The sequence below is a fragment of the Neltuma alba genome, unplaced genomic scaffold (assembly GCF_004799145.2).
Source record: "Neltuma alba isolate B1F8T4 unplaced genomic scaffold, ASM479914v2 tig00005275_pilon, whole genome shotgun sequence".
NCBI lineage: Eukaryota > Viridiplantae > Streptophyta > Magnoliopsida > Fabales > Fabaceae > Neltuma > Neltuma alba.
In genome coordinates this window covers 262,327-280,124 of record NW_021634044.1, presented here as the reverse complement: position 1 = coordinate 280,124, position 17,798 = coordinate 262,327, and the positions used below count along the sequence as shown (strand labels likewise).

Here is a 17,798-nt window from a genome sequence, read left to right as displayed (position 1 = left end):
TCGCTGCAAGTCTGCGGGAAGATACAGAGTCCCTGTTTCACAATGAGGGAATGTTGTTCACACTGGTTGGGGTGTTCTTGGAATGCTCACGAGGCTAGCATCCTTTCCTGTTTTGACCGCATCTTTTTTGTTTTTGTTTTGGGCTAAGAATGACGGCAATTCGGAATGCTTACGAGGAGGAGAGAGCTTCGTTGAAAATCTGAAACCTTCTTGTTTGATCCGCCATCTTGACGTAAGAAAATCACGGATGTTGTTTCTTGTATTGCACTCCTTGATGCTTCATGTTAGCTGCAACTCCGATCTGATTGCCCTGATGAAATAATTTGTTTAGAACGTGTTTTTTTTCCATTAATATTTGTGTAAATTTTTAAAATAAGAGATATTTTTTCAATTAAGGGAAAATATAAAAAATTAGAATATTTTTCTAAAAAATAAAATCGAATGTGATGTGCAGGTTTTTTTTTTTAATGTAATCAAATTAACACGCACATGCCAATGCAGGAATTCAACAACACACATGAGTAATTAAAAAAAAAAAACACTCAAGTACCGTAGGACAACTGGTCATTGGCGGCAGGATTGGTTGCTGAGAATAATAGTAAAACAAAAGATAATTTTACGGAAGTATGGGAGAGGCGTTGAGGCTTGAGAGGGCAGCCACCTCAATCTTGCCGGGATTTTCCTTTGATTTTTTAATGACAAACATTATCTCGTTGTAACTTGAAATCATTATTATCAAATCACGTCTTTAGAATTATCTGGACTACAACGCAAAATGAGCCTGTATCTGAGATTCGCAGGGGATCCAACCTCCCATGAATTCTGTTCCATTCACATTACTCCGATTTTTTTTTTTAATTTTCTGAGCAGAAAGTTATTTTTATATGAACCTTTTTTATTTTTATATGAACATTAACCCCTGAGGCCCGAATTGCTCCTTTTATATCCCTTATACGATGATGTGGAATGTCCAGGAACCCCGGTGGCCTATGATTTCCCAGCATTTACTACTATTAAGGATACCTTCTTTTAGCTTGGTCCCGTCTCACACCATCTTCAAACTATGTAATGAAAATTTCCCCCTTCCCTGGTCCACAAACAGGTGATTCGGGGGAAAAACAAAACCCCGTCAGCCATCCCCATTGGTCCATCACTTTCATTCTTTTAGCAGGCTCCATTATTATAACATGCCACGCGACCCATTCTTTGATCTACCCGAATTATCCACCCTCCATTTTGCCGGGAGGAAATCGTATGCCCTGATATATTAATCATCATATTCAATTTGAGCATCATCATCATGGGCAGATTTAGAGGGTTCATCATTTGCTCGAAGTTCTAGGCTCATTGCTGCGATTTTACTGATTCTTAGTGATTTAACAGCAACTCGGATTAGTCACCACCCTTCATCCCCTGCTTATAATGCAAGAGTCTTTCATGATCATAATTTAAATTTTCACACATTTTGTTCACGTTCTTACAATAACAGCACAACACTCTGGTCAAGGCATGTTTAATGCACGTCCAGAATCCGGTTGGGTCATATAAATTTACATTGAGAAGAAGCACCGCCATCAGCATCAACGTCAACACATATTTCTCAATGCCACATTCATTTGTCCCTCTTCTCATCTTGAAGTAACCATCCTGCACTTGGACTAAAATTGATAATTTATAAACCACGAAAGAATGATTCAAGAAGCATACATCTCCCTAACTTCTATTCCACTAAGATTAGTATTCTTACTGTCCTTTTGATATTTGCACATGGGAGATGATTGTGTGGTTTAAGTTATTTTTGTCTGTAAATAAAGCATTCCATTGAAGGCAATCTATTATAGTAGCCGCAAGAAGCTTCTAGAGTACATATATTTCTCCGAAGAAGGTTCATTCCCCCCTCGTCTGCACTGGAAATTTCATCCGTAGCTATGCCAATATGTTGTCTGATGCATTATGACGAGGCATCCGAGAACACTGAAGAACTGATTTCTTTATTTTTTACCTTTTTGTAACTTGTACTCCACAGTTTTAATGCACTATAGATGCAACCGTCCTATGCATTATCCAAACATTCCCCCCCCCAAAAAAAAAAATACCGCAATGTTACTACGCATTAATGCTGCACAAGCAGAAAGGCCTCAGTGTTCGAGGGTTGCCACTTTCTGCAAGCTGGTTAGAATTATTTTTTTAAGGCCAGAAGTTATGAACCATTGCGCAGCTCAAATTGCAAACTGTGTTCATATATATGTGTGTGCGCGCGCGCTCTTAAAAATCATATTGAAGAAAACTAAATGATCCATATAAAGAAAGTGTATATTAGTCTACATGTTATACTTGTTGGATTAACGGCCCGGATGAAGGAAAATAACAGTAAAGCACGTTAAATGTGAAACTTGTACTTCTCAGAATGCAAAGCTGTGAAAGCTAAAATATTCTAGATCCAACCAAGTTGGAAATGAACAAAAGTAGAATGTTCCTGTCAACCTGACTAAGCTGGACACCGAATCATTTTCATCAACTTCCTCGATATGGGATTGAAAATGTTAAGGACCTAGATTTACAGAGGCAGCGTGTTAGCTGCAACTCGGACCTGAGTGCCGTAATCTAAAATCAACATAAGCAGCACTAGAAATTACTAGCCTGTGAATTTCTTATGATAAGGATCATCTTACGTCCGGGTTGACCACTAATCAATATGCCATTTTTCATCTTTAGAACAAAGTGCATGGATATAAATCTATCATAAGTGCTAGTAGGATGCACCATATGTACCCTAGATCATATAAAATAAATGAGATAGCTCAAGAGGCCACCAAGTTAAGTTGATATCTCATTAACATTCCTTCTATAAGTACAACAAAACAAAAACTAGGAATTCAACATTAGACTTGATAGAAGCACAAAGCGGATGATATGACACAAAAATACAGAAAACACCATCTACTTACCGCCAAGCACGACACTCAGAAAAATAAGGTTTCTATTCTGGGCCCATGGCAAGATCATGCCAAGAATCCGCATTGGCTTGTTGAGTCTCCTGGTCTGGTTAACAGCAAAGCAATGTGTCAAGAAGAGAACCGGATACAAATCTCCAATAAAAGGTGTACAATTATTATAACCTCAGTAATTTGTTTCACGTAAGGTTGTCCAAAGATGCAATTTCCCAATCTGGACATGTTTAGCAAGAAACAATTTCATTTTTTTCCCTCTTTCTATTTCCCCTCCTGTTGCGTCACGAGATTTTACAGACTAACAAACATGTAAGTTACCTTGCAATCGTAGAAAACTGATGCAAGCGTTGCGATTTTAAAAAGATTTTACATTTTTGATGGAATTGAAGAAAGAGTTTATCCATAAAATACTATATAAATACTAACTTCCATCCTTCATATATGAATTAATTTGATTTTTAATTTGATCTTAAATATAAAAATTCAATCCATTTTATCTCTCATATTTATCTATCTATTTTTTTTTTTTTAATAATTACCCATATTAAAAGTTTTATTAAATGATAGATCTAGCTAATATACATAATTAACAATGGTATTTTAGGAAAAATAACACATTTATTACGAACAATTAGCTTAGCAAACTTTTCTGATCTACTCAGATTAACCGAAAGTAATAATAAACAACATGACTCAATTAAGATTTAGGATAACATACTCGATTCCTCAGTATCATCTGTTCGCACTATCAGTGTTGGAGGCAGTGGAAGATCTGTAAGAACGATAGGTTGAGTCGCTTATACATCAAGCTCAAACGACTATAACGGAGACATGCTTCGTTATGTTTGTAACCACAGGAGCTTATATCCCAAACAGGGTAAGAACATACCATCATCAGGAAGTGTATCTCTCATCCATTCCTCATCAACAACATCAATAAGAATACCCAAGCTCAGTTCTGCCATATTTGATCACTCAACAGCCTACGCCCTATTCGTAAAATACATGAGAGCGGGGATGAAGAGCAAAAGATCTGACACACAAATCTTGACATGAGCATCCTAGCCCTAACGAGCTCGAAGCAAAACTGAAGTGTATGAGATATAATAAACACAAAAAAAAAAAAAAACAGAATGCTAATCGATTGTGATATAAATCTAAATTTTTCATTGCGATCTAAAAGTCGACAGGATAGAAGGCTCGTTTCAGAACCATGATCAGTTACGGCCGAACATCAGCGAGCTCATAATTTTGAGTATTTAACATTTGAAATCTCTCCAACGAGACTGGCAATGCTGGTTACCGAGCAAGTATTGAAAAAGAAGAAAAGAAAGGAATCCACAATGGTAGATTCGAAATTCGAAATTCGAAATTAGAAGTAAAATAAAACAGATGGAGAAGAATAACATGACAATTACATTTGCAGAAGAAAACTAAGGAGACAGTGGGAGAAACCGAACCTAGAAGCTAGGGTAAGTAATCGCAGGAGTCGACAAATGCGGAGCGGGAGCAGAGTATAGAGCGAAAAATGTGACCTCGATTTGAAAATTGAAACTGATTGACTGGGCTTTAACCCGCCAGAGTGGCTATTTACTTGAGGGTTCTCCGGACGAGAAATCCCGTACATGGCGCGGAAACCTCTCATCTTTCTTCTTCATTCTCTTTCTTTTCTATTTTTTTAAATGTTAAATTAATATTTTAATAATTAAGATTTAAATTTTTTTAATAAATAAATAATAAATTAAAAATTTTATTAAAATTTAATTTTAATGGTTTGCAACCACACTTAATATTTTTAAAAATTTTATAAATAATTTATAAAAATTAAAATATCAATTATTAAAATATATTAATCTAAAAGTTGAAAAAAAAAAAAATTTTAAACGGAAAGGCCAAGTGGTGTTCACACGGGCAAAGAAATTTTGTGAGCTTTGACTTGTGTTTGAAGACAAATGGGGAGCATGCGACAAGCACGAAGGACAAAGGAAAAATTGGCATCTTCAAGATTATGCAGATTTCATTAAAAAAACAAATTATAAGAATCCTTAAAAGATTTTCAAAGGTTTGTATTGATGGATTTGAAAGTTGATTGGAACTCTATCATTACCTTCAAAAACTTTCCATGAATTAATATAAGAGAAGGAATATATAAATAAAGTATAAATAGAAGAAGGATAAATTAATAGCCACATCATCAAATAATAAAAAAAAATTAAAATAACAGTATTTACTATTATTTCTAGTCTTTAATATAAGATTTTATTTGATTTTTATTTTGATTTTAATTATAAGACTTTAATCTACTTTGTCTTTTATTTATGTATTTTTTTTAAGATAGTCTTTTTTATAATGGTAGTTCTAACCAATACATTTGATGAGTAGTGATATTTTAGAAAAGATAACAACTATTTATTATAAATAACTAACATAACTTATTTTCTTAATCTATTCAAATTAATTAACTAGTTTTTATATTTAAGATCTAAGGTAGTACTCCTCTGGTTCTAAATATAAGAACCTTATATTAGTATGTATAAAGATTTTATATTTAAGACCGGATGAGTAGTTTAATATGTACTGAGGATGGGATAAAAATGAGAGGACTATCCGAGCAAGGTTCTGACAAAACTAGAGCCCCTGGACTTCCTCACGTTGGAATCAATCATCAATTTCCTCAACCTTTCAGCCTCTTCCCTCTTCTGCCCCAAAACATACAAATCACATATGAGCGTGTACATCCCTCCATCATTTTCTGGTTTTACCATCCTCAAGACCTGCCCAATCACTCTCTCAGCCATCTCAAACTGCCCGTGCTCCTTGCAAGCCGACAAGAAAGATCCCCACACGACGACGTTTGGTTCAAGCTTCATTGCTCTGATCACCTCGTAAGCTTCCTCTAGCTTCCCTGCTTTCCCAAGCAGATCAACCATGCATCCATAATGTTGGATCCTTGGTTCTAGCCCGTGCCTTTCGATCATCTTGAAATACTCACGTCCCTCCCCGACTGACCCAGCGTGAACACAAGCACTGAGCACTCCTGTGAAAGTCAGTTCATTGGGTCTGATTCCCGCTAGCTGCATCTTCTCAAATATGGTTAATGCTTCTTCGTTGTACCCATGCTGGGCGAAGCCGCAGATCAGTGAAGTCCAAGATATGACATTTCTTTCTTGCATCAGTGCAAAAACTTGGGAAGCAAATTTCAAAAACCCACATTTAGCATACATGTTAACTAGAACGGTACCTAATTCCACACTCAAGTCCCATCCATTCTTCACCATGAAACCATGAACAGATTTCCCGGCTAATAATCCAAGAGCGCCCATGTGGGCACAAACTGATAAAACTGAATTGGCAGTGATTTCATCCGGTCTAAATCTCCCACCCGCCACCATACTTCGAAAGAGTGATAAACCTGGTTGATAATATCCATTATTCGCGTAAGCAGCAATCATGGCAGACCACGAAGCCACGTCCCAGTGCGGCATTTCATCGAACACTGACCGTGCTCCTGGGATATCCCCTAACCTTGAATATCCGGTAATCATCGAGTTCCACGATATTATGCTTTTCTCGGGCATTTCGTCGAACAATAGGCAAGCATCCGGAAAGGAAACAGCAATGTAGGCATTCAGGAGAGATGTTGCTACATAGACGTGAGAGCTAAAGCCAAGCTTCACGATATGGGCATGAAGGTGACGAGTAATGGCGGCGTTCTGCAGAGAAGTACAAGATTTTAAGGTGAAGAGAATGCAGAAACTATCAAAATGAACCGCGTTGCGGTGCATGTGAGCATATAAATGTAGTGCTTTCCGAGGAGAGGAGGCATTTCTCAAAGCTGCTGCCCACGAACTCATATTTCCAACAAACGACGACACAGAGAGATTGCCAAGGGAGGGGGATTAGGGAATTTTCTGCGAAGGTGGGCTGGTGTACGGTGATGGAGGCTGAAACATGGGTTAAGAGAGGGTGGGATCTTGCGTGGGAAGTGCAGGTCGAGTCTGATTCGGAACTGAGGAGGAGGACCCAGGACTTGTTGTGAACATTTTACGGCTGAAGTCTTTGAGCTGTTATGATGTACCGGTAGAGAGAAGCAGAGAATTGAGAATGCAAGTTGGCCTAATATTTTCGGAAGATTACACTATTTTCTTGGTAAAGTAAAAGTTTTTAACTAATTTTAATTACATGCCGTTATCCGCATAATCCAATTGAAACATTTCCATAAAATCATCCTACCAAAAATTTTTAATCCTTTTTATCCGACAGTAAGCGCTGAACGATTAGAATCGAGGGATCATCAATGTGAAATTAGTTTTATTATTATTTTACAAGTTATGAAATGTGTATATTAATAATACTCGGCGTCCGGGATACGAACGAATCTTCGAGAAGCATTAGAATTTAGATATCGAAGCAACATGGGAAGAGGAAGCACCTGACGGCGGCAAGGAAAGCATATCAATGGCTTTCAGGGTAAAAGCCACCACCTCCGCTTTATGTGGTGCTCTAATCTTCGCCAATAACCGCAGCAATATCTCCTCTGCCTGCTCTTTCTTCTTTAGGCGCCTCCCATGCAGATTTTCTACATTGCCTCTACCTTCCTCTGAATATACTTTCCTTAAAATCGCGAACTTCAATAACCCTAGTCCTAGGTTATTTTGTAGCTCTGAAGCAAATCCCGCCAAGAAGAAGGTCGACACCAAGGTCAATTTTTCTCTATCCGATTCTGAGGGTGAAAATGAGGACGACTCTGAAGATGCCCAGAAAGAAGCTAACAAGAACAAGAAGCTACCACCGCCTTATGACCCCTTCAATAAAAAGCCGGCGATTGAAGAGCCCAAGGATCCAAAAGATTTGCAAGAGATCTTTCACAACATGAGAAGCGGCGACGGGTTGCTAAATCACGCAGTCAAGATGTTCGACGCATTGTCCAAAGACGGTCTCACTCACGAGGCTTTGGAGCTGTTCGGTCAGATAAAAGACAAAGGTCAAATGCCCGACGTGGTGGCTCACACGGCTATCATCGAGGCCTATGCCAATGCTGGTCAGCCCAAGGAGGCCCTCAAAGTTTATATGCGCATGCTTGCTTCTGGGGTGTCTCCCAATGCTTATACCTACACTGTTCTTATTAAGGGACTTGCTTCTGATTCCAAGTTTTTGGGAGATGCCAAGAAATATATGTTGGAAATGATGGAAAAGGGCATGAAACCCAATGCTGTGACTTACACGGCCGTGTTTGAGGCATTGGCTAGAGATGACAAAGCGGAAGAGGCCACACACTTTTTGGAGCAAATGAAGACTAAAGGATTTGTCGCTGACGAGAAGGCTGTGAGGGAAGTTCTGAGTAGCAAGAGGGGTCCCATTTTCAGAACCGTCTTGAGTATTCTTTTTGGCAGGTAAATGGCTAGCAGCTAGCTATGGTGACGGTGCGTAATATTTGGGATGAGATGAGAATTGTGTCGTCTGCGGTCTTGTTTTCTGGATCCTTTGTCTTGTACGCATGGTTTTGTTGATTTACAGCGGGGAACCTTGTTTAAGTTACTTTCATTCATCCGATCCCAGGTCGGAAAGCGTTTAAATGCGACAAAATTTTGACCAACTTGGCCGCATGGTTCTTATTCTTAACATCTGCTACGCCTACTTCTCATGGAACGATGGAAAGCACTCAATACGAATCCCGCCTTTTGAATGAAAGAAAAAATTGTATCATTATACTTAATAATGTGTATTTATGTTTCATACTCTTATCTATTCCATTTTCGAGCTGCTCATCCAAAATGCAAGTTTGATTCGCCAAAAATGAGACTGCTAGTCCGAACCTAGACATGGAAACATGTGAGATGCCTTTGTATATCATCATCCATTCATTCAAGTTCCTGGCTCTCAAGAAAAAATGGGTCCAATTAAGAAAAGTGTGACTCGTACTTCAAAAAAACAGAAAGAAAGAAAGAAAATGGATTCCATTGTAGATGAAGGGTTTATTGGTAAATAACTTATAAATATCCCTAAAACAATTGTAAACCATTACCCTTGGGTACACAGATTGCGAACCAATGCAGATTTTGATGACCCCAAATGGATTCGAACTCATTCAAAGTGCTAGTCTTATCCAAAACCTTTCAGCCAATCATACCAGCTTGTATTGGCTCATACATTCCAATTGTTTTCTGAACCGAGTTTGAAATAGATTACATATTAGTAACAAATTAACTGGGGAGGAAACACGGGGGCGTACATAATTGCTGTTCTTGCTAAATATCACAAAATCAATACAAATGATAACTTTTACATCCCGGGTGAGAGGGAACGAACTCCAAGGCCAAAAATGGAGACCCGTATGGTGACAATGACGGCATATTAACGTTATTTCTGTCGTCCTTTCAGTGAAGCATTTTTTAATTTCCTGAGCCCATTAGGTTGCCGCCACCTGCGGCAGCTCAAGTCTGAGAAACATGGTGGCCCATAGATGATGAAACCATAAATTTTAGAAGCCGAATTTGTTGGGACATTCAGATGCGCGGTGTCCAGACTGGCCACAGTTAAAACAAGCCCCTCCAAAGGCCCTGCAATGCAATCAATAACATATCAGCCAAATATAGGTCTTACTGGGTCTTAAGAAGAAAATTACCAAACAACAACAGAATTCTAAGCAGAGAAACAAGTATGTTATCCATCTTCTCAACCATAATTCCTAAACCCAACCCCCAGTCTTTCTTCCAGACACTTTTCCTTGTATAGTTTGAGGACAACACATTTATCAGGCAAAGGGAATGCCTTCCACGAGAGGTACAAAATAAAACATCCCTTCAGAAGGGGCAAACTAAAATGTCAGGAGAAGTCATACCTGTCTGACGATGAAGACCTGCTTGATCTTCTACCTCCAATTAGCCAAATCCCCATCGTCGCTTCTTGCCCTTTGAGACCAGCTATTGCCAGCTCTAGAACTTCGACCACCTTCGATTTGAACCACCAAATTCACAAAGCCTCCGCTGTTTCTTGCTTTCCACCCACTTTGCATAAACCTAATTGACATGATAAACGACAACATAAACAAACATTAGCATTTTAATTAAAATAGAAAATAATTAATCTAGTTAATCTAGTATATTTGAATTTACAACAAATGAGGTCATTAAAATAAAAACATTATTAAGGAGTTCAAGTTGGCGAGAAATTTAAAAGGAATATATGTAAAAAAGTTAGATATCTAGACGTTTATTGAGGATGCCTTTGATATGTTTAAGAGAGAATAGAGCCCGAACAACAAAGATTTAATAAGGGAGGTAAAAAACAGCAAATCAGCCAGATCTTACAGTTATGAGATCAGAAAGCATTGTCCGCTTAGAAGTGGCAGTGGCTGATATTGCATGAAGTTTGTCCCTTCGCAAAGTTTTCCTCCTCTTCACCAACCTGTTGAGTAAAGTAAAAAAAAAAAAAAACTGTGTCACAATCAGTACTCTCTTTCCAGATAAAGAGCATCAAAATCATACTTTAACTTTCATTCTGCCAAAAATCAGACATAATATGCAAATAACTGCCTTAAACCACATAGGGTCAGGATTACTGATGAAGTTTGGAGAAGTTTTGAAACGGATATGAAACAGAGGACATAAATAATCTGCACCATTCTTATAAGTACATTTAAAATTAAGGCAAAAACACAAGTACACTTTACCAAATCACTTGTCAATGGATCGTCCCAAATATTTTCTGGCAAGTTTCTTCACCCAGGTAGGCATGGTGCAGAAAAAAGCATGCTCTGCCGTTCAGATGGTAGTTTCTCCAAAATTAATTCTACTCCTCCTAACCCCACAGCAAGCATCTGATCAGCCTCATCAAGGACCAAATACTTAACTTCACTCAGTTTAAGACTCTTCCCGTTTATTAGATCAATTATTCTACCAGGTGTTCCAACCACTACATCAACACCACGCGAGAAAGTGCATTTTGTTGTGTAACATAAGAAACACCCCCATAAACACAAACCGTGCTCAAATAGGGTGCAGATTCTTTTATCTCTTTCTCCACTTGCTTTGCTAACTCCCTGGTAGGTGCAAGGACTAATGCTTTGGGAAGACGACCAGATCGTCTGCAAGAAACCAGAAAGTGCATGCATGATAGGCATGGATTGAGTCTGAAATTATAGGCTTATAATGGAATGAATAATGATGTGAGTACCTCTGGGAGGTTCTTTGTTCATCGTCATGAGCCCTTTAATAATTGGAATCCCAAATGCCAATGTCTTTCCAGTTCCAGTCTTCGCTCGGGCAATAAGATCTCGACCTTCGAGGGCCGGCACTAAAACAGCTCTCTGATCACAAATTGTAGATTCCTTGTTACAAATTTATTTGAAGTGGAATAATTCTAATTTATTTATAAACTATGGGAATGGAGTTTATTTAGAGGAAGATGAGGAGGCTTCTGGGCTACAAGATTTACCAGAAACTATGAATTGTAATGAACATCTTCATGTGAACATAGCAAGCTATCAAAATGTAGGGTTCACATCTGTATAACACTAGAACTAGAATATTGGGTGACTCACCGCCCAACTCCGCTTCTTCGTGTAAAGAAGAATATTAACGATAAAGTTACGCTGGCCCTTGAAAAAAAAATCCCGCTAAAAAGAAAGAACGATATAGTATCAATGGAGAAATAAAGAACAACACCTGAATGGGGGAAAAGATGACTAATCCCGCGTTGCTGGAGTGACTCCACAAGGCGCGAAGGCAAGTCCAGCTTGGAGATGTCGAGCTCCTCCTCGTTGACAACAGCTGAAGAAGCCTCGGTTTCAGCGTCATAACGTAGTCATCGTTTTCAATAAACATCATCCAAAGGGTCTTTGTGGAGAAAACCCCGACCTAAGCCCTTGAACGCTTCTTCACTCAGAACGGAAGAATTGGGCGTCGCAATTGAAGAAGGAGGAACAAAGCTAGCTTAGGCTTAGCCCCGCTCTTAAAATTTCCGCCACCCTGTTACCGAGGTGAGCTCTCAGAACGTGTTAAAGTGGGACTTGTTGTCAGAAATTGGAACGAAAGGGGGTGGGTGGTAGCACCTGCTGTGTAGCTCTTTTATATAGTTCCCAGAGGACGGCGTCTGGGTATATAGATGAAACGCCTATTAAGAAGACATTGTCTCTTGAAAACAGAAGCCTCGGTCCCTTGAATACCTAAGAAACAGGAAGTATTCACTCCAATTCTGAGAACAGGAGAAGGAGAGACTGGAGTGTCAGAGTGCGAAGGAAGCTGGAGATGGAGGAGGCGGCAGGTAGCAAACACTGCGAGAACGTACTTCACTCCACTTCACAGGGGATAGGGCGCGGAGAGCGTGAAGAGAGGATAAGGCCACGCTCTCCAATGTATGGCCTTTTAGTCCTCCCCCCCCCTCAGGTGGTGAGGGATATTTATTAGATATTTGAATCGGTTCGGGTTTTCGGGTCATTGCCCATTAAGGGCTCCATCCGGATCAACGTTCATCTCCAGCCAGAATATATGAATATTAAATTCAATCTAATATATAATGTTCATAAAATTTAACAGGTACTTGTGTAGAATTCAATGTATGATATAAAATTTATATCTATGGTCTATAGTGGTTTGTATTGCTGATAAATTATAAACAGTGCATTGTTAGAAACAATGTTGCGTGTCCGGTGTTTTGATGATACCCTGACATTAATATGTATATTTATGGAGACACCGATTATTTATGTACTCCTCCATTCCCAGATGTAAAATTCATTTTATAATTTGCTGTGTTATTTATACACTTCTCCGGTGTTAATATAATATTTGTATAAAACATTATAAAATGAATCCTATATTTAAAGTTGGATGGAGTATTAGTGTGTTGCTGTAAATACATATTTTGTGTGCTATGTTACGAAATAAACATTATATTCAAGACTGAATGGAGTATTTAGTGTTACTGCATAGTAAACACATGACAAATCTATTATGCATTCTCCCTCTGTTTCTTGGCCCGCCAGCAAAATTCTGCTAAATATTCTTTGGCTAGGTCACATATTCCCTTTACAAGTTCGAATGAATATTTCAGAGCGTAAAAAATGAGTCGAATGAATATAAAAAAGTGGGAAGACTGGCCAAAAAAAAAAGGAATGTTGAATAGTAGAGAAAATGATAAATGTCTCAAATGCCTCTAATAAGCAGGGGGGGGAAGAAATGGCAGCGTTATTTACATCACTGTATTAAAAATGAACGGGACCGGCTGAATTGGAAACCGACAAACTGGTTATGTACCTGGTCCGGTTGACTGTATGAATCGAAAAATTTTACCACAATGATCAGGTAGGGCTGTTCACGGGACAGACCCGTCCCGGTTCCGTCTCGATAAACAGTAACGGGACAGAAAATCTGTCCCGTGTCCCGACCCGTCCTGGTCCCGGTCGGGACAAGATCGGACCGGGATGTCCCGGAGTTTTTTTAATTTTTTAATAAAATCTGATTTTTTTAATTATTTTTTGGGCTTAAACCTTATAAAACATCTTTTTATTTTTTATTTGTTTGGGCGCTCTTAAACAAAAGCCCAAATATTACATATAATAGTCATTAAAAACTCTAAACAAAAGCTTTTAACACAATAAAAACTTGCTAAAAATTCTAATCATCAATAATCTCAAATCATAACAAAATATAAAAAACTCTAAATAAATATATCCATAGTTCCATACAATAGTCTCAAATCTTAAAAAAATATTAAAAAATGATATTATATAAATAGGATTAAAAAAAAAAAAAGGAACCAGGACGGGACGACCCCGTCCTGTGTCCCGTCTTGAAAAATTTCGGGACGGGTCCGTCCCGTCCCAATAAGACCGAGAGACCGGAACGGGCTGGCCTTGAATGTAATATCCTAAAAAAAAAAAAAAAGAAGTAATTGAATAATATAAAATAAAATAAAATAATATAATATAATAATATTTTTATTAAAAAAAAAAATAACAAAAGTCCAACTTTCCACCGATTTTCAGTGGAAAGTGGAGAGAGCGTGGAATTTGGGGGAGGGGGCGTGGAAACGTGGGGTGTGGGTTTGACAAAACCCCTCCCCCAATAATTGTGTGGGGGTGTTAAATACCCCCCCCACAACCCATTTTCCCCCCACGGCAAACAAGAAGAAGAGAGAAAGAGAGAAGAGAAGAAGAAAAGAGAGAAAGAGAGGGCCGAAGTGTGTGTGAGAGATAGAAGCATACCGGTGAAGCAGAGGGCAAGCTTTGCAGATATTTTAGGTACATGAAAAATCTCTTTTCATCAGACTTTCTTCATAAATATTTCATATATATTTTATGCTTCATAATAGTAGTATTACCCTAGTGATTAGGGAAAATTTTGAGACTTATATATGATATAAGTATTGAGTTTGACAAAAGATGACTATAGAAATTTAGAAATAAATAAGTTGTTAATTTTAATCGGTTTAGATTTCTCTATTTGCTAGTTTTAGTATTTAAATTAATTTATTTAGTGGAAAATCTGTTATGTATGAGATATACCATATTTTTTACCGATTAAATTTAAGTTAAATAATTTATTTGGATTGTTTGATATATTATTGAGGTTTTAATCGGTTTTTTAGTTTTATTTATTGGGTGACTGGAGATTTTAAAATAATATTGTAGCTAAAAAGTTTATTATTTATGGAAAAAATATATATGGTAGTTATACCATTAAAGTTTTGATTAGATTATTTATTTATAAATATTTGAAATATTATTGAATTTTTGATAGTTTGATTTTGAGGTTTAAACTTAAATGATTTTTAGAGTGTATAATATAATAATTTTATATTTAGAAATTGTTGAAAATCCTTTTTATTAAGGTAAATAATTTGGAGGTGGTAAATAAATAATTTGGGGTTGTTAGAAATTTTAAATTGTTGCTAAAATACTTAATAATTTTGGGTTATGAGAGTTGCGGGAAGAATTTAGAGTAAAAATTTAAATAATATAGAGAAGTTTAATTAATTAATTAATTAGTTATATTAATATGTGGTTATATTAATTGTGTAGATTAATTATTGGTTGAGCAAAGGATTGACCTTGTGGTAATCCTTAGTATTGCTTTGGCGAGAGGTAACCACTTTCCACTTGTTATATGTGCTAATATGTTGTTTGTGAGTATTTTGCTATTTTTAGAATAATATATGATATTTGGAACTTGAATATATATGTTATATCTTTTGAGTTATGAAAATTGTCTTGTGGGATTTTTGGAATGCTTATTGAGAAGTTTGGAAGAGATATATGATTTATATCTTATTGATTATACTGAGAAAAGATTGAGACATTTTTATTATATTGTGAATGATTGGTTGTTATTTGGATTTTGGGATTGAGTTCTGTCCTACCACGTGGTAAGGCCGCCATTGGTGCACATTGGTTGGCTTCTTCTTTCGTCCCCCAGGTGAGGGATAGGCCTTTGTGGCTTCTTATTCGTCCCCCAAAGTGAGGGATAGGCCCATATGGTTGATTGATCCCCCAGAGTGAGGGATAGACTTATGTGGCTTGTGTGTTGGCCCCCATAGTGAGGGTTTGGATAGAGCCGAGAAAACGGGCCGAGCCCATCGGGCCGGCCCGTTTAGGCCTGAAATTACGAGGGCCGGGCTTGATATTTTTCTCTTAAAATGAGAAACAAGCCCTGGAGGGCTGGCCCTGGAGGGCCGAGGGCTTAAAAGGGCCGGCCCTGGAGGGCCGCGGGCCAGCCCTTTTAAGCCCTTTTATAATTTTTTTTTTTTTAAATTTTTTTATATAATATTAATGTTATTAATTTTTTACATTGTTAATAATATTTCAAATATTTAGTTATTATTATCATTTTAAAATTAAATTTAGTTTAGACAATAATTTATCCAATTAAATTTTTAAAAAATTAGTTAATTTAGACTTTAATAATGATTTGATTTATATTATATGCGTTGATATTTTTAAACTATATATATATATTTGATAATAGAATATTTTTATACTTATATAACTTGTGATTCTATAATTTGAATTAGAAATTCATGAGTTTCAACAACAATGTTTCTCACATTAAAGTAAAATAATAGTTAGATTGCAAAATTCAAAAATAAAATTCTTATAAAGAAGAAAAACTTGATATTTTTGTTGCGAAAGAAAAGCATACTTATGAAGAAAAGTAATTAATTATAGTGATGATGAAGTTTCAAAAGATTAATGATAGTGTTTATTTATTGCACAATTGCATTATAGATAAAACTTTTAGATATTGTTATCTTGTTAATGATGTTTTAGATGTTCTTAGATGTTAATGAATATTTATATATGATGATATTTTATATTTGTGACTTAATTTTATTCATATTTATGTCTTTTATTAATAATTTCATTGGTTTATTTTTATATTTTTATAAAAAAATTTGATAAATATAAAAAAATAGTATTTTTCCTTAAACGGGCCAAAAGCCCGCGGGCCGGCCCTGGCCCTGTAGCTTAAGGGCCGGGCTTAGTAAATTGGGGGTATTTTTAAAATTTCAGCCCTGGGGGGCCCCCTTTTAAGCCCGCCAGCCCTGAAGGGCCGGCCCTGGAGGGCCGGGCCGGCCCTGATTCCGGCTCTAGGTTGGATGATTGAAATTTATTTCTATGGATATATCTATAGTTCTCGAGAATTAATAACTGTCCCACTTGACACCTCACGAGCACGTGTTAGTATGTATGATGAGTTGGAAAGTTGGTTACTGAGGCGTTTGTCTCACCCCGTGTGGTTTAACATTTTCAGGCGATAGTTCAGGTGGTGGCCCATCAGGGAAGGCTCCGGAGGCATAGTGTGCTGATTAGCTTGTACAGCCTCCCTGCTTTGTTTTATGTGCTGACTTGTTATATATTGCCACATAGGGCTCATCTACTATCATGATGTAAAATAATACTTTTAATTACTACTATCTGGTATGATAGGGCCGTGGAGGAGGTCCGAGACATTTAGACTTTGCGTATTACACTGATTTGATAGTGTTGATTTTTCACTAATGGGCTCTATGACATATTAAAATGTTTTATCAGTTCGTGTGTTTAAAAGTTTAAGTTTGGTTGGGCTAACGGGTTGAATGATATTCTGGACTTTGAAAGTCCAAGGCCCAAGTGAACGATTGATGTGGCTCGTAAATAAGTTTATTTCTTTTAACCATGATAGCGATTTTAAAATTTTAAGGTTTCTTCTTTTCTATCATGGTTAATCATTCAAATAAATTGTTGGATTTAATCTAAAATGGTTTTGAAAGAGCGGTTGTCACATTGAACACCCCTAGATCCAAGGTGCTTCCAATTAACTCAACCAGTTTATATCCCATTGAAGCTATACAACTTTTGATGAATGATAGTGGGATCTCCCACCCGGTTCGTGATGAGATTGATGAAACGCGATTGCTGATTTTCCCTGATTGGGATCTTGACATATCATAGAGAAGCTCTCCAATTTGCTGATCCCATTGTCAAGAGGGCCCACCAGTCTACTAAGGGTTCGTTTGGCTTCACGTTTGGGCTTCCAAACGTGCATCTCTACTGGGCTTTTTTCAGACCGCATGTTTCATCCTGTTTGGATCCACGTCTGCACAATTTGGCTTCTTTAGCTCAAATGGACTTCTAGTATAAGCTCAAATGCGGGGCTTTTTTTGGAGCAGCGATGGGCGTTGAGAAACCGTTACATATATTTATTAGGATGTTAAAATTTTTACCAACCTGACCTGCATGTTTTTTTTTCTCTCAGCTCACTTTTAATACTTCATTTAATAATTTAATTTTTAATATTTCATTTAAAATGGTCACATTATATATATAATTTCTTTCTAATAATAAATTAAATTTCTTTATTTTTAATA

At 37.2% G+C, this 17,798-nt stretch overlaps 2 protein-coding genes and 1 long non-coding RNA gene across 6 annotated transcripts; 1 reads left to right on the top strand and 2 right to left on the bottom strand.

Annotated features, from left to right (window-relative positions):
* Positions 1-1,417: 1,417 nt before the first annotated feature.
* Positions 1,418-4,526, bottom strand: LOC114747310 (uncharacterized). 4 transcript variants are annotated; one of them, XR_003740366.1, is made up of 5 exons: positions 4,412-4,526; positions 3,841-3,984; positions 3,670-3,723; positions 2,949-3,042; positions 1,418-1,647 (listed from the first exon to the last, which is right to left on the bottom strand). It is a non-coding gene; the product is annotated as an uncharacterized LOC114747310 (long non-coding RNA). The 4 variants fall into 4 exon arrangements; XR_003740368.1 differs by lacking the exon at positions 1,418-1,647 and adding an exon at positions 2,357-2,551; XR_003740365.1 differs by lacking the exon at positions 1,418-1,647 and having other exon boundaries at positions 2,674-3,042.
* Positions 4,527-5,512: 986 nt separating this feature from the next.
* On the bottom strand, positions 5,513-6,805 carry LOC114747289 (pentatricopeptide repeat-containing protein At1g33350-like). Its single transcript, XM_028935591.1, has one exon. The coding sequence runs from the start codon at positions 6,803-6,805 to the stop codon at positions 5,555-5,557; it is 1,251 nt and encodes a 416-aa protein (XP_028791424.1). The 3' UTR covers positions 5,513-5,554.
* Positions 6,806-7,331: 526 nt separating this feature from the next.
* Positions 7,332-9,510, top strand: LOC114747308 (pentatricopeptide repeat-containing protein At4g38150-like). Its single transcript, XM_028935622.1, has one exon. The coding sequence runs from the start codon at positions 7,410-7,412 to the stop codon at positions 8,346-8,348; it is 939 nt and encodes a 312-aa protein (XP_028791455.1). The 5' UTR covers positions 7,332-7,409; the 3' UTR covers positions 8,349-9,510.
* Positions 9,511-17,798: the final 8,288 nt, after the last annotated feature.

Bases quoted from the DNA above. Each gene is read 5' to 3' on its own strand.
- LOC114747289 (XM_028935591.1), bottom strand. From the start codon at position 6,805: ATGAGTTCGTGGGCAGCAGCTTTGAGAAATGCCTCCTCTCCTCGGAAA.
- LOC114747308 (XM_028935622.1), top strand. From the start codon at position 7,410: ATGGCTTTCAGGGTAAAAGCCACCACCTCCGCTTTATGTGGTGCTCTA.